Below are 14,834 nucleotides of genomic sequence, written 5' to 3'. Positions count from 1 at the left end.
CTAGTTGGATTCTCGTTTCGATCAAACTTTCACATGTGATTAATGCTTAGAATAAATTGTTGATAAGATAGCGTTCTGTAACTTGATTGTTTGTTCTAAAGACTTAGTAATGGTGCGTTCTTCTTAGGGCTGGGCGTTTTGAACCGGAAACCCGAAAACCCGGCCCGAATTGGCCCGGACCGCCGGGTTCGGGCCGGGCTTTGAAAAAAAAAAACATGAAAATTTGAGGCCCGGACCGTTTATGAATAAAACGGGCCGGTCCCGGGCCTGATATCTCAACAGCATAAAAGCCCGAATAACAGCCCGCATAACCCATAGTGTCATATGTCCCTCTGTGATAGGCTAGTTATTTAAGTATAGTGTGAAATTGACCACAGGTGATCACCGAACCCTACTTACCTAGACTTTTTTTTTTATCTGATCCTACTTACCTAGACGACTCGTTTTGGAAAACCCTTATCCGCCACTCGTTTAGCACGACCTCAGCTCTCTGCCTCTCTGTTCTTCGAACCCTAAAACCCCAAATTTCAGATTTCCAATCCCAGCCTATTACGCCCAATCAAGCTTCAATCAGTTCGTGTATAACTTTCATCAGCCTGTTAAATCCATTGCTTGTTCGAAATGACCACTTCTGGGAATGAGATCGTGCTGGCGAATCCATCCACTGAGGGCAGTGGGGCGACTAAGGGCGGTGCGGCGACTAATGGCGGATCGGCTACTGGTGGAGGAGCCGCGACTGATGGCGGTGAGGCGACTTCTCTTTCTTCTGCTTCTTCCTTTCCCTCTTCTGCAACTCATGGCCTCATAATCATATGATTAATTGAAACTATTTCTCATAGATTCAATGGCTTCTGGATTGGATTAGTGAAAGATTGAAGTTTTTGTATAGTTCTAGGTGGATGATTTCAAAAGCAGCCGAAAGTTGGTGAGGTGTGCTGAAGTCGGCATCTTGGCCGGTGAGTTGCTAAACCAAGGTTCTAAATTCGGAGGCGCTCATCGGGTTTGAATGTTTGATATATGAACCACCTTAATCGGCCTCTTCTTCGATTTGGAGCTTCTAGTCCTTGCTTCCTCTCTCTGGCTACCGAAAAGCCCGGAAAGCCCGAAGGACCGGCCGGTTTATTAACGGTCCGGGCTTTCCCGGTCCCTGAAAATGGAAAACATGTTTTGAGCCCGACCCGAAAATTTCGGGCTCGGTCCCGGTTCCTGTAAAACCCATGCCGGGCTGGGACCGTGCCCAGGCCTAGTTCTTCTTGCTTAAGTAATTTAGGGAAGTAATAAGAACTTATGCATGTGGTCATGGTTTGTTCTTGATTGAAACATTTTTCACGACTTAGTAATTGAGACTAGGATAATAAACTTGTCTTAATTTCTGAGTCTCTAACCTTTCTCCATCTGATTTCAAAACATTATTAAAATCTATTTTCTTCATTTTTACGTTTGAATCTTCAAAACCCCAAATTAGTTTCATTCTAGGATTGCAACGTACTCTTCTATTCCCTTTTCTGTCTCGCCATCTTTCTTTTCCTTTTCTACTTCTTTGACATTTTTATTTAGTTTAGAATTAGATTATGTTATTTGTTTTGTGTTGTTTTCTTTCTATGTGAAATTTGTTACCCTCAATCTCTGGCATCGAGTGATCCTTGCTTATTATTTACTACTGACGACTACATCTTGCAGGGTTAAGTTGAGCACTTGATTTGAGTGTATAAAAAAGCATCTTAAAATCTTAATAGTATCGATCTTAATAGTATCTTGCCCATCAATTGGAGTCCAATCCGTTCTTCAAACCCGAGAATTAGCCTGTTTACAAATTAAAACTCATGTTAGACGAAGTTTTTGCCGTAAGGATATCTCTGCTTTATTCTAGTTCAATCAATATTTTGTGAAAGCTTTATTGTATATATTCTTTAAAATTACACTAAACGTAACATTTTAAAGTAGTTTAGAGTCCGTTGATGATTTGAGAATGACTGAGTTGCTTCTTCATTCCCATAAAGAAGCAACTCCTATTAAAAGTGTCAAACTAATAATGATGGTAATATTTGTACACAATGTTGTAGACTTTTTCACCCACCACTACCAGCAAGTCAATCAAAGATAAAGATTTTTGTCTCCAATTACCTCCACTTTCAGAAAAGCTTTCTTCAGCTCTCATTACTCGAGCGATTTTTCTCCCCTTCGTAAAATTCTAATCTTTTCCTAATTAACTTTGTTGTTTCTTTCGCACCCGAGGCAATCTCCCTCCACTATAGTCAAAGACAAAATCTGTTTTCCTAAAAGTATTATTTTCAAAACAGTGTAAATCTTCATTTTTCAACATATTTCACATTTGTACCCAATTTTCATATATTCTTATGAGGTATCTTATATTAATGCGGGAGGTAAAAAGAGTTTTTTTTTTAATCTCTTTGTCTTTATTTGTCTTTTCATATGAGTTGGCAAAATCTAATAATAATTGAAAAAAGATGGAGGTCCACCCGTGTTATTAACGGAGACTACTAAAAGTATGTCGAGAATTAATCTTGAGGAACAAATGTAATAGCTTTAAATGTGTCGAATGACCTAAACTTCAAAAAATGTTTGTGGCATCTACTTTTTTTAACCCTGTTGCTTTTTTGAGTAAGTTTTCACTTTTCAGTCCATGGGTGACTGTAAAAGAAAAATCTACCCGGTTAGAAATGTTTTGAATGCATTGCGGTGTAAAGCACGCGCTGGTGTATTAACAAGGATTGATACGCGCGAAAGCCAATTGAGAAAGGCCTTTTGCCCCCTTGTAGCTTTGCCACGCTACCTCAAGAACTCCTCCCGGAGGAGAGAAACACACACAAATTCAGATACACCAAAATCCCCCATTCCTATTTTCCTACCAAACCAAAAATAAAAAAATAAAAAAATAAAAAAATTCCCTCTCCTTCTCCATTCTAGGGTTTCCCAATTCGGCCCAATTCGCCGTTGCCGAAGCACATTCAGACAGCCGCTTCGGTACTCCAGGGACATTGCTCCGGGCTCTGCGATTCTTGCTTGATTTGGATGCTCCGGCTTCGTCGCGGGTTTGGTAATTCGGGAGCGGACTTAGGTGAGCTTCATTTGAATTTGAATTATTTGGAGCGGTTGATCAGGCGTGTACTGTAGCTTAGCTTCTGCATTTTTGGTTAGGGTTATTGCGTTTTCCACATGATTATGAATTTCGTGAGGTTTTTCTTAGATTGAAATCGGGTTCGGATTATGTGTTTGAATTGCAGCTAAATATGTTGACATTCTTTTACTGTTACATAGATGTAGATATGCTTGCTGTAAACTCTCGAGGCAGAGCTGTTGTTTGCTATAATATGGTAGTGCTTGTAGGATTTGTGCATGGACTAGTTCGGCGGCACTGGAAGTTAGTACCGTTGAGTGGTGCAACAAGTCTCGATGGTTTGCTCGGTTGGAAGTGGGAGGATGGCGGTGATGGCAAGGGTTCTTGCAGGTGGGAGTGTGTCACATAGCCTTGCAGGTACAGTGACAATTTTCCGAGGCATCTTGTAGTGTTGTGCATTGTGTCGGTTTATTTTTGTTTCCTAACTTGAGCTCTGTCTATACGTTGTTAGACCATTGCTTTATCTGACTGGCTTTCTTTTGATTGTTTTTATTTGTTATTTACTCCTCCGGACAGAGGAAGCTCCTCATCAGAAATTCGCGGCTCATTTGATTTGTAGACAGTTAATTGAGGCAAATGATGCAAATTTGCTTGACGAAGAAGGTAATTCTAACTTCCTTCATTATGCATAAAAACCTACTATTCAGTATTCACATGTATGGTACTAAATTCAATGGATGTTGTGGGCGGTAGCACGAGTATTGTGCAAATACTACCAATTAATGATATGGTAGTGTATATGCATGTGCTGCCTTGACTGAAGTAGGAATGTCTAGAAAACTGAAAATTTTGCATCTTGGTGTTCATGACTCCTTTGTAACATTTTATAGTTTCACTGAAGCTTTTCAGAGCTCGTAGTTTCATACACTCTTGATGACTTCCATTTGGGTCTGCAGATATGCATGTGTTTGATTTGGAGCCGATGGCTGATACTTTGCTTTTGGTAAGCACAAAATTTCTTAAGTTGTTGCTTCTTTCTCTGTCTGTGCTCTTTTATGCATTGAATTTGCATAGTTGAATCTTCAAGAAACTTTGCATGTGATTTGTGGTGATTTATAAGGACGTCTGCATGTTAGATCTGATAATTTGTCTTCTTCAATGTTGAATGGTTTATCTATGTTTGAGCAAGAAGATAACTGGTGCCTGCATGAACCCACTGCTTTGTTTATCTAATTGAGACTTAGAGTCTCCATGTTCTCTGATCTGCTTGTACACTGTAACTTACTCTTTTTTTTTTTCAATTGTCACTGTGAAGGTTTGTTGCAATGCTTGTAAAAAACCAGTGAAGGCTAGCCAATATGCAGCCCATTCAGGTTTGTAGGTTTCTCCATCGTCCATTTTTTATTGTGGTACTTAACTCTTTTTATTTGTATGTATATACACTTCCTTTTATTTCCCCATTTCCTGTGTGTGTACCTGTGTTGGCCCATTGTTCTTGCATATGATACTTTTAAGCAGCCATAGACGGTCATGCAAGCGTGCACCCCAAGGAAAATTGAAGATAAAAAATTTCAAATGCCGCACTCATCGGGAACACACAATAAGTTAGAAAAATTTGGCCTTATTTTGCTGTTGATACTCGAGTTCGTAAATATTATCAAAGATCAATCTTGTGTTTATGATTTATTGATTTTTTCAGTCATTCATCTCTTAGTCGCTCATTGAACATATGGGCTATAAAACAAAAAGTACCTCCCCCCCGGTCCTATAAATCCCCTCATAACCTACTAACCTAGTGAGTAGCTGGGTTTGATCCCATGCCCCCTGGTACGGTTCCAAGAGATTTTCCAACTATGATAGCTGCCCGTATCATTTTAGGTTTTATCTGAGATTTCACAGCTGCTTCTTTTAGGAAAACATCCAATTTGTTCCACTAGCAACCTAATTGATATGAATTAATGGTCTATATTATGGGTTCTCTTTTGGCATTCATTGATCATATGTCTTGTATATGATTAGTTGCAAGCAATTCTAATCAGGATATTTTAATCACAGCAATGTCCTTAACCATGTTTGTTTGCCAGCATATAGTTTTTTTTCTTTCTTCTGATAGGTTGCTTCCTACAGATTTTTATATGCACTTTGTTCTGGTTGTATGCTGAGATCAAGTGAATTTCAGTACTTTGCAGGTCATTAAATTCTACGCAGGAAACTAATTTGGAGCTTGATGGAAGTATTGGGCAAAGGAAGCCTTCAAGGAAGGAGAAGAAAAAGTTATTAACTGCATATGCTCGTATCCTTATAGTAACTTCAACAGTAAATTTAATGTTTTCCTGGCACTTCATGCATTTCTACTGATCTCACACCTTCATTTTCACAATGCTTTTTCTATTTGAGCCAAGTTGGTTAGGTTCTCCAAGTGGTTTGAGAGAGTTTAAGATACTCATTATTTTTGAACAATTTTGTGAGTGTTTTGTCGGTATCATCTTAAAGGTAGTTTGTTCTGAGTTATATGCCAGACAATAGGTTTGTTTACTTGATATGACAATTTGATAGTTCTTAACATTTCTTAGACCAGTCAATGTCAGTTAGAGAGCTACAAAGGTCTGAATCTGCAGATGATGTTGCTGTGTCTCAACCTCAGTTGGATGGGAAAATAGGAATGAATTCTTCTTGTGGTATGGGCGCAAAGGGTAACTCTTTCTCACTCATACAATCTTACTGTTATACATCAATTTTATATGTTTCCTTACCTGATGTAAATTTCTGTTTGTGTTAAATAGCTGTTTTGTTTTAATAAGCTACTCCAATTTGTCTGCAAGTTGCAACTAGGGGCTGGTTTTATTATTGGTTCTGATTACAGGAAAAAGAAAATGAAGAAATTGGATAGAGAAATGGTAGAGATCAGTGATATAGGAAACAAAATGTATAGATGGTTTATAAATTTAAATTTAAAACTCCTTAATTTTAATTAGTTTTTAGTTGTATGTTTTATTTTTTCTCCTCTATTCTTTTCATCTTTCTCATTTCTCTTTTTCTCCCTCCTTTATTCATCTTTCCCTTTTATTTAAAAATGAAACCAAAAAATGTAATGGATGATGGTTTAGTTTTTCAATTATCTTATCATAGTGCAACTTCTTTTTGGTTCGTTGTTCCTGTTTGTGTTATCTGGATGGCCTGTCGCTCTTGCAAGTCTTCTGGATTGTCAGTTTTCTTGGTTCTAGCTCATACTTAGTCCTGTTTAACAAGCAATTGATGAAAAGGATTATATTATTTCTTAAAGGAAACATGTAGCGGGTGCCTACATGTTGTGCTTCATTACACAAGATTAGGGACATTTGATCTGAATTGATCAGTGATATGAGCTGGATAATGTGAGTCACGTTCAATGTCAAAGTTCAATCTGAGTTGTTTTCAAAACGAAACTATCTCTTCTATGCGAAACAGTGACATATAGAAGATTGTGTGAATCGAAAGATTCTCCTTGCAGTTTAGGTCTTCTTGATATCATTAGCAAAGTGCACTTTTAAGTTGGTTTCTTTTCTCTTTACCTAATTTTCAGTCTCCTACATCCTCGGGTAACAATGTTTTTTTCTTTTCTTTTTTAGTTCTGGGTACAGGTTTATACTCTCTCTATTTTTTTTTTTCAAAGAAATTTTATTTGGAAAAGACCTGCAGTAAGCGAATAGATTTTGTATACTGCTCAATCTGTATTGAACTTTCTTCATTCATCTACCATTTGATATAGGGAACTCAGTATCTGTAGAAACGACCTATATGATGGATGGTTCAGGAGTTACCCCTGAAAATACCAGTTACTCAACAAGTCTGCTGCATCCTCCAACCAAACGATTTAAAATGTAAGATTTTTAATCTTATGTTGAGCAATATATTGCATACTACTGCCCTGGCTCTGTCATTTAGTTGATTCTTTGGTTCTCTTAACTGCTCTGATATTATGCACAGCTAAATACTGTACTGTCAATTTTCACTTTCTCTTTCAAGGGAGAGAGTACTTGAACTCTGTGTTTGTGGGTAATTTTGAAAAATGTACTCCTAGTGGATTCATGCATTTATCCTTTAGTGAGGTAGAAAGAATGGTCAGATAATGGGTGCTGGATAATGTGATAGTTTTCATTTATGTGTGAATCTATGCCTCCTTTGGCTTCCCATGCTTTTATGACTGGTAGACTTGAAATCCTTTTTTCACCTTCTTATAGGATAGCAGGTGAGCAGCCACCACTGTCAGATGATCTGGGAACAACATCTATTGTATCAGAACTCAAAAGTACTCAGGAAGCATGTCAATGTGAGGCTAAATTCTGACTTAGTTTCCTAAGTAGAATATTTCTTTGTAGAATTAGGCTTATGGAAATATGTCTGAAAATTATTGATTCTTATTAATGAAATAACAAATATCGTGTATCAATATCTTAGTTGTTGCCAGTCCAGCTAAGGTGAAATTATAGGGGATTTACAAAGATAACTTTGCATGCAAAGCTACCCTCATTAATTGGGAATGAGTTTACCACAGTTTTCAAAGTATGAGAACTTGGAATAGTTGGTTTAGGGCTCTATTTACACAAATTTGAACAGCTTTGATTTCCACACCCAGCTGAATAGTGGGAAAACAAAAATGAAAAAAATTAGAAGGAACAATAGGTGGATTTTTTTTCTTTCTTTTTACTTTCTATTTTGACTTGCTATCACTAATCTAATTTGCAAAGATGTTCTTAAATGTTGATGATTGTTGCCTTTAGTATAGAACTCGATAGATTCTGGAGCTGTAAAATTGAAGGTGTTTTCAGGTGTAGATACATATATTACATGTGTGCAGATAGGGATACTCCAAAAGGAACCATTTCTGGAAGTGAAACACCTAATGGTTCTGCTTTTACATATAAGAAGTATGGGCAAGAGTGCCAATTAAACTTGTATTCATCAATGTGCAACTTTCTCCATGTTTCTACTTCAGCATACCAATATTAAAAATGAGATCTTCCGTCTGATAAAAAAAAATAATAATAAAAAAAAAATAAAAAAAAAGAGATCTTGTATGAACTATCTAATAAATGTTTTGAATTTAAGTGAACTGCTTGGAAAAGATTATTCTCATGATCCTTCTTTTCCTATTATCTACCTACTGTCCGTTCTCTGTTCAGCGGTAGCTGACAAATGATTTTGTATTAATCAGACTGTCCTGTTCCCCTTGCTACTAAAGTATATTACTCGCAAAGAAGTAATCGGCTCCGTACAGCACTTTGTCATCTGTACTCTGAGGCAGTGACATCAAATAATGAGCTTTGCACTGTCATGGTGAGCTTGAACATATCAAGATGTTGATTGAACTGTAAACTTTTATTGAGGAACAGCTAATTTTTGTTGCTGTCATTACTTTTATGATAACAGAGGGACGAACAGTCTTTGCCTTCTATACGAACACCTGATCAAATTCTCGCACAAAATTCAGAAGCTTGCTTGGAGAAATCAATAGGCTCCCTGCCTGCTGGTGACCTATCAAACCAGTTTCCCATTGATAATGTTCCGAGGCCTCAGGCTGCAGGTGTTGGTTTGACAAGAAGCAAACTTCTTTCAAAACCTTATTCTTTTGCGGGTAGCTCAGGTATTTCACTATTTCTTTGTTAAATTTGTAATGTTTCATTTTTCAGTATTTCATTTGTCAGTGTAGATTAGAATTTTTCCTGATGATTTTGTAACTTGTTAGTCAAATCGTGTTATGGATCATGTCATTGATTTTGCAGGACAATCGCTGGGAACCATGCAACAGCGAAATGGCAGAGTTCCTGTTGTATAGGAGTAGTAGGAAATTTTTAGCTTTGGGAAGGTGTTACTTAACCAAATACGTGAGTTTAGAAGGTAGGATTCTTTTTTGATATTGACTGAGAAAATCGTTGAAATCCTAGGCATTATTGTCAATCCATACCTATGTTTAGATACGAATTGCTGTCAGAAGATATGTAAATCTGATTTTTTGTAAATACGACTTTTATTTGTTCCTTGCATTTTTTGTTTACATTTTTCATTTTGCTATAATTCCTATATGTGATACTGGATCTATTACATGGAGAAAACTTTTCTATGCTTAAGAGCAGCAACATGCACATTGCCTTTCCCCCATGTTTATAACTAGTTTTCCAGTTACGATAAGGGTTTTGTTATGAGTACCTGTTAGGTTGTGCAACATCTCAAGACCCAAGTAATGGCAATAATGATAATAGTCACGTAGCAATATTGTTTTCACTTTTCTTATTATTTATTATTACTATTGGTAGTAGTAGTAGAAGAAAACTAGAAATAATATAAAGTGGTAGTGATTGCATTAGCAACAATTCCAATAAATAATTGATTAGTATGTGAGGTTTAGATTGATTTCTTGATTAGATAAACAAATGGTGTCAATCTTGTTTGTTGCTTTGATGTCATGGGTCATTAGCAACTCCTCAAGTATGCAAGTATATCCTCGAAACTGCATCAAATTGTCATGTGGCTATCCAAAGTTGGGTATATGGGGACATGTTGCTCCAATTCAATGGTAAGTCGTCATATTGTCATGTGGCTATCCAAAGTTGGTTATAATGTTATATGGGGACATGTTGCTCCAATTCAATGATAAGTGGGAGTTCTGTAGGTAAGTTTCCATTAGCATTCATGCAATGAGAGTGGCACAAGACTAATGTGTGACATCATTAGACTTGGACAGCCTCTTGCTAGTGTGCTAGCCTGCTAGGAATGTCTAAATATCTTGGTCTTCTACTTTAATTGAGCAGGTTGCTCTATTTTTCACTGAAATATCTACTATGTCTGGTGTTGCTGAACAGAAGGGGATAGTAAATCCACTCTGCAATTCATTATGGTAAACCGAGCTCTGCCTTTTTTTAACAAAAAGTTTTCCGCGTTAGTAAGGATTCCGTTCATATAATGTCACTTTGCTTGATAGCACATTAGAGGCTCACTCACACTGGTAAAATAGGATTTCAATTTTCAAAAAGCTTGTCTATATGGCATTAACTTTTTTGAATAACATGACCAATTTTATGCTTTTAGAAGTGAAGGTCTACACCTCACAGAAGGGAACAGATTCAATTGCCAAGTTCATTACAAAAAAGTTCAGAAGTCAAGCACTAGTAGTAGAAAACCCTATACAGTGCTGTAAACTTGATTTAACATGATTACACGGGCATTATTCTTCAAAAAATGTGGAGTGAGAGACTACGCTCTCCACATACAAATCAGAATCGAAAACCATGGGAAGGCCACCACTTGCCAAGAAATCTTTACAACTTCCATTCTTCAGGTTGCCTACAAGTGTTTCCAATTGATTTTTTAAGAGTAATACCTTGGTATCGGTCCAGTACCATAGTGGCCAGGCCACTATTACTTCCTTGCGGATCAGTAGTTATTAAAATCCTACTCCAAGATTCCTTCACACCATAATCTTCCATAACCCAAAACGAGCACTGCCAATAACCTTTGTCCTCGAAACAAAGACACCCTCTTTAAAGTTTAAACGCCAGTTTTATATTCCTGGAAATCTCTGATAGGTTCAGGTGAGGGAAATTCCGAGAACTTCTCTGCTAAATCAAGAGCAGGCAATGACAGGGTGACCTCCAGGGTCCTTACATAACCAGTGGATAGCTGCGTTCAGAGGCGTCCTGGATCTCTATTAAATAGATACAAGGCAAAGCTTGAACCCTTTTCCATGGATTGGCTTTCAAATGAAAAGGCAAACACAACGCGTCAATTAATTGTGAGGAACTTGTATTCCTTGATACATATAGCCGAAAGTGTGCTTTGAGAAAATATATATTTGAATCATGGGGAAGGCTTGAGACAGGGAAATGGGATACTCTCAAGGACTCTCTCCTGTGCAGAGGTTGAATATAACAAAGGTTAGTGGTTGAGGTGAGTTTCAATGAAGTGTGCTTTGGTAGTGAGATGGAGCCATGGACTTTGATACGCACCTGAATCGACACAGAGACTTGGCAGGGGGTCGAGAGACTATCTCTTCAATCATATCTTTGTGGAATGTGTGGCTTCCCTACTTCAGTCGCCACTGACATATTCAAAGTATCAAACCTGGCAAACCAGGTGGTAAGCTGGGCTTCCAGCGTAGGGTACGTAGGGATATTTGTGGTTTAACTCTTCAAAGAGAGTATCATACTCACCAGGAGCACGAACAGCTGAAAACCAAATTAAGATCTATAAATTCAAGACAAATTCTTTGCTTAATATAGTCCATATGTACACATTGTGGAAGCAAATTTCTCCAAATGGTAGCTCCCAGCAGAAACCTTTCTCTGCACCACATTTCATTGGCTTGAAGTCTTTTCTGCTCTCCAAGAAACCTTTACACAGATTATAGGTTTCAAGAATTACTTCCGGATGATTCAACTCATTCAGTGTCAGAAAATAACCCCTACTTTTGAATGTAGGTCTCAATTTCAGCCTGCAGTTCCATCATGATCTGCATTAATTATGATGTAGGAATTCAAATTTGGGAGCGTTCCCTGCTTATGCCTTCTTCTAATGCTTTACTCCTAGATCTGCTAGGTTTCAAATGCCCTAAGGTGCTTCTGTTTGGAATTTGTAGATGGGAGGCTCATCCCCACGCCTGACTTATTAGTTATTATATCAAGATCAGAAGAGTGCATAGAGGGGGACATAAAACCTTGACCTCTAGCCTCAGTACATAAATCCTCGTAGAGCGGTCTAGGGCTCACCATGCTGTACATTATCTAGGGCTGTATAACAATAACTGCACCTTCGGCAGTCGCATCATATAGAAGATTAGAAGTCACGTACGGTGAAAAACCATCAGAGAAGGTGAAGGGTGATGATCGATGAGAGGTCTTTATATATGTACAGTGGAGGAACTAGAGGTCCCTATCCGTCCAGGTTATCACTTATCGCATCCACTCCCATCACTTTGAACGGTTTACTATTAAAACGCAGTATTAAGCTACAACAAAGTCTGCACGAAGTGGTCAAATTGAAGGGGCCTCATCTTCCCTTACATATGGATTGCATCGTCTACGTTCCCAAATTATCTTCACCGGCGTACAGGACTCGTCACACTCTGAGGATAGGGAGTCGTCGTCCTCATCAGATGAGGACAACAACGACTCTGACTCCTACTGGTTGAGCTGGCCGGGGATCTCTATGCTCTCAGCTAGGATGAAGAGTTTCCTAACTATACCACTTTTAAGGTACTCAAGAAGAAAGACAAACGTTGACTCCCTATTCAGCCTCCTCCTTTTGAAAAAGAGGATTTAAGGGGCGAGTACGATCCCAATTACTTTCTTGTGCAGTTGTGGGGGGCACCAAGTTCTTGGTCTCAGCCCCAAAAACTAAGTATATTGTTTTGACGCTGAGTTTCGCAATTGGAAGGCAATCCCTTCCATGTGCTCAGGTGGTCCTCTCCCTTTCCGACGTGGGAGGCTTTGGTGGTGGATGGTGATGGTCATAGGATAATGTTTACCCACGAAACCCGCTGCAACCATGTTGGCAACCAGATGATTCTTCAATTGAGCAAATCCGAGCTTTCTACCTACCATTTCAACTAGGGGCTGGGACATGCGTTATGATGCACCACTCATGTATAGTTTTGGTCATCTAGGGGTCGACGAGTCTGCTTCGCCAAGGGCTGTTTCGTATCACATGAAACTCAGAAGCATGGATTGGGATGATGCGTCTTTTTGTTTGAACATTTGAGTTACTTTTTGATGGTGATGATGTAATTAATCTGTAATACTGTTATTACAAAGAATCAACACACAAGGTACAGAGATACAATTGTATAAGCACAAAGTACATAGAACATATTTGCAGCAACATGAATGAGTAAAGTGTTCTTGAAGAGTCAGCAAACCTGAAGAGGCCATTGATCTCCAACACTTGTCTTCTGCACTTCTCACTATCTAATCTCTCTATGGGGCGAGTATATGAATCTCTGGTGTTGGTGAGATTGCAGGGACAAGGTTTATATATGATTCAGTCTAGGGTTTAGCCTCCTCCCATAAAGGAAGCTATTCAGTACAGAATCACATATTCTTAGGTGTATGTCATTAACATTTAGTTTGATAACCAAGTTATTTCAGATTCCCTGCCTTAAGCATTTTGATACATAATGAGTAAGTAATCTTTAAGTCACTAGATTTCCCATCGCCTACTCTGCAAGTAAATGACAAGTATGCCTTATTGAACTAAATGATAATGTCCATTTTAGTCTTACAGATGATGGTTCAAGATCCTTCTCCGTCAAATCACTGCTGGACGCCTGGACTACAGTGAGGATTCCAGCCACATCTTTGAGTTACTGGACGACCCTGAACAAGAGTCTGGTGATGTCACCTGCTTAATGCCCAACTGCTTGGTTGCTTTGTGCTATAAGTAAATCATACCAAGTTTGTAATCTCGCTATTTTAGATTATAGTAGTGTTCAATTCTCACAACTCTTCTTCTCCAGCTTATTTGTTTTAAATATTTGGGATTCATTTGAAATATTACATCTCTACATTCTTGTGTATTTTGATCGATCGTGTTTTTGCATTGCAATTTGTAATACCTATGCTGCAGTTTACAGTTCTATTGTTATTATTATTATAATTTTATTGTTACTGTCCTATTAGTAGCTCGGTTGCTTTTCTGTAAAAAAGATTGTATAAAAGGCTTAATTCTTGGCTGCTTAATTATTTTTAAAGAGGAAGTAATGAAAGACAATTTTTAGATTCCGTTGTAAGTTTGTTTTTTTCATCTTACTTTTCACTCTGACTAGCTAGCTCGGGATGTCCATTTGGTTGGGTCTCTTACATAGGTTAATATCAAAGATTTTTTTTTAACATTTGTGTGTCCATTAGTTGAACTTTTTGACATTGCCAGTGAACTTTTTACATTTGTGTACTGAATCTATGCCTCCTTTGACTTCTCATGCTCTTGTAGGATATCAGTTGAGCTGCTACCACTATATGATCTAGGAATTCTAAATATACTAAAGTTTCTAGCACTGTTCATCACTGTTCACAAAATGAAGTGACGGTTTTACCCTGTCTTTTGACTCAAATTACAATTCTGCCATAACTTTTTTTGTTTTTTGTTTTAGGGAGAACAATTCTGTTTTTGTTGTAAAACAAACATAAAATAATTTGAGAGAGAGAGAGTTTAGACGCAGAGAATGGAGAGTGTGTCATATTCATCTCACTATGAGGAGTCTTATATAGGGCTACATCTTGTGTACAAAAGGTAAAACATCAATCACTCATACAATTACGAATGTGTCAATCACTAATTAGAAGCATATCAATCGACAATCAATAGTAATGGCATGCATCAAGCAATACCTATTGCATGAATAGCCATATCATTTACAACACTCCCCCTTGGATATTCTATGTCAATAGTGTTGGTTCTGCTATGCACTTCTAAGTTGCCTCGTCAAAAACCTTGTCAAGTAATAAAAACCCTGTGGGAGAAAAACAACCTTGGTCAAAGGAGAAAAAGAGCACAACGCGCGTGAATGTGGAGTAGTCGTATCACAACAGAGATAGGTGAAGTCTTCTTATCAGCATCGTAAGTAGATAGTATGTCTACGAGAGGTATGCATTAGAGTTGCTACACCAAAACCTTGCCCGGTAAACCCAGTGGGAGAAACCCGTGGTCGAAGGGAAAAGATGAGCAAATGCATATATGTCAAATCAAAGCATCTTCCGGATGCAGTAAGTGGGGTGACCATGCCAAA

At 38.0% G+C, this 14,834-nt stretch overlaps 1 protein-coding gene across 5 annotated transcripts; it reads left to right on the top strand.

Moving 5' to 3' along the window:
- Nucleotides 1-2,775: 2,775 nt before the first annotated feature.
- LOC133712480 (uncharacterized) lies at nt 2,776-9,115 on the top strand. Of its 5 annotated transcripts, none has more exons than XM_062138590.1 (12): nt 2,776-3,079; nt 3,349-3,496; nt 3,656-3,742; nt 4,036-4,082; nt 4,395-4,452; nt 5,259-5,372; nt 5,653-5,757; nt 6,828-6,939; nt 7,300-7,388; nt 8,274-8,395; nt 8,489-8,702; nt 8,842-9,115. In XM_062138590.1, exons 2-12 carry the CDS (start codon nt 3,415-3,417, stop codon nt 8,892-8,894), a joined length of 1,083 nt encoding a protein of 360 aa, XP_061994574.1. In that variant the 5' UTR covers nt 2,776-3,079; nt 3,349-3,414; the 3' UTR covers nt 8,895-9,115. The 5 variants fall into 5 exon arrangements, with proteins under 5 accessions (XP_061994574.1, XP_061994573.1, XP_061994572.1 ...); XM_062138589.1 differs by having other exon boundaries at nt 2,778-3,079; nt 3,340-3,496; nt 5,653-5,772; XM_062138588.1 differs by having other exon boundaries at nt 2,778-3,079; nt 3,280-3,496; nt 5,653-5,772.
- The last annotated feature ends 5,719 nt before the right edge of the window (nt 9,116-14,834 follow it).

This window comes from Rosa rugosa, chromosome 5, assembly GCF_958449725.1.
Source record: "Rosa rugosa chromosome 5, drRosRugo1.1, whole genome shotgun sequence".
Taxonomy (NCBI): Eukaryota; Viridiplantae; Streptophyta; class Magnoliopsida; order Rosales; family Rosaceae; genus Rosa; species Rosa rugosa.
The sequence above is the reverse complement of the archived record's forward strand: the minus strand, read 5'-3'. Positions and strand labels throughout refer to the sequence as shown.

Excerpts from the sequence above, each read along its gene's own strand:
- LOC133712480 (XM_062138589.1), top strand. The coding sequence starts at position 3,415 with ATGGTTTGCTCGGTTGGAAGTGGGAGGATGGCGGTGATGGCAAGGGTT. Across the intron at positions 4,453-5,258 it reads CCAATATGCAGCCCATTCAG|TACTTTGCAGGTCATTAAAT; the intron begins GTTTGTAGGTTT and ends AGTGAATTTCAG. Across the intron at positions 8,396-8,488 it reads ATGAGCTTTGCACTGTCATG|AGGGACGAACAGTCTTTGCC; the intron begins GTGAGCTTGAAC and ends TTATGATAACAG.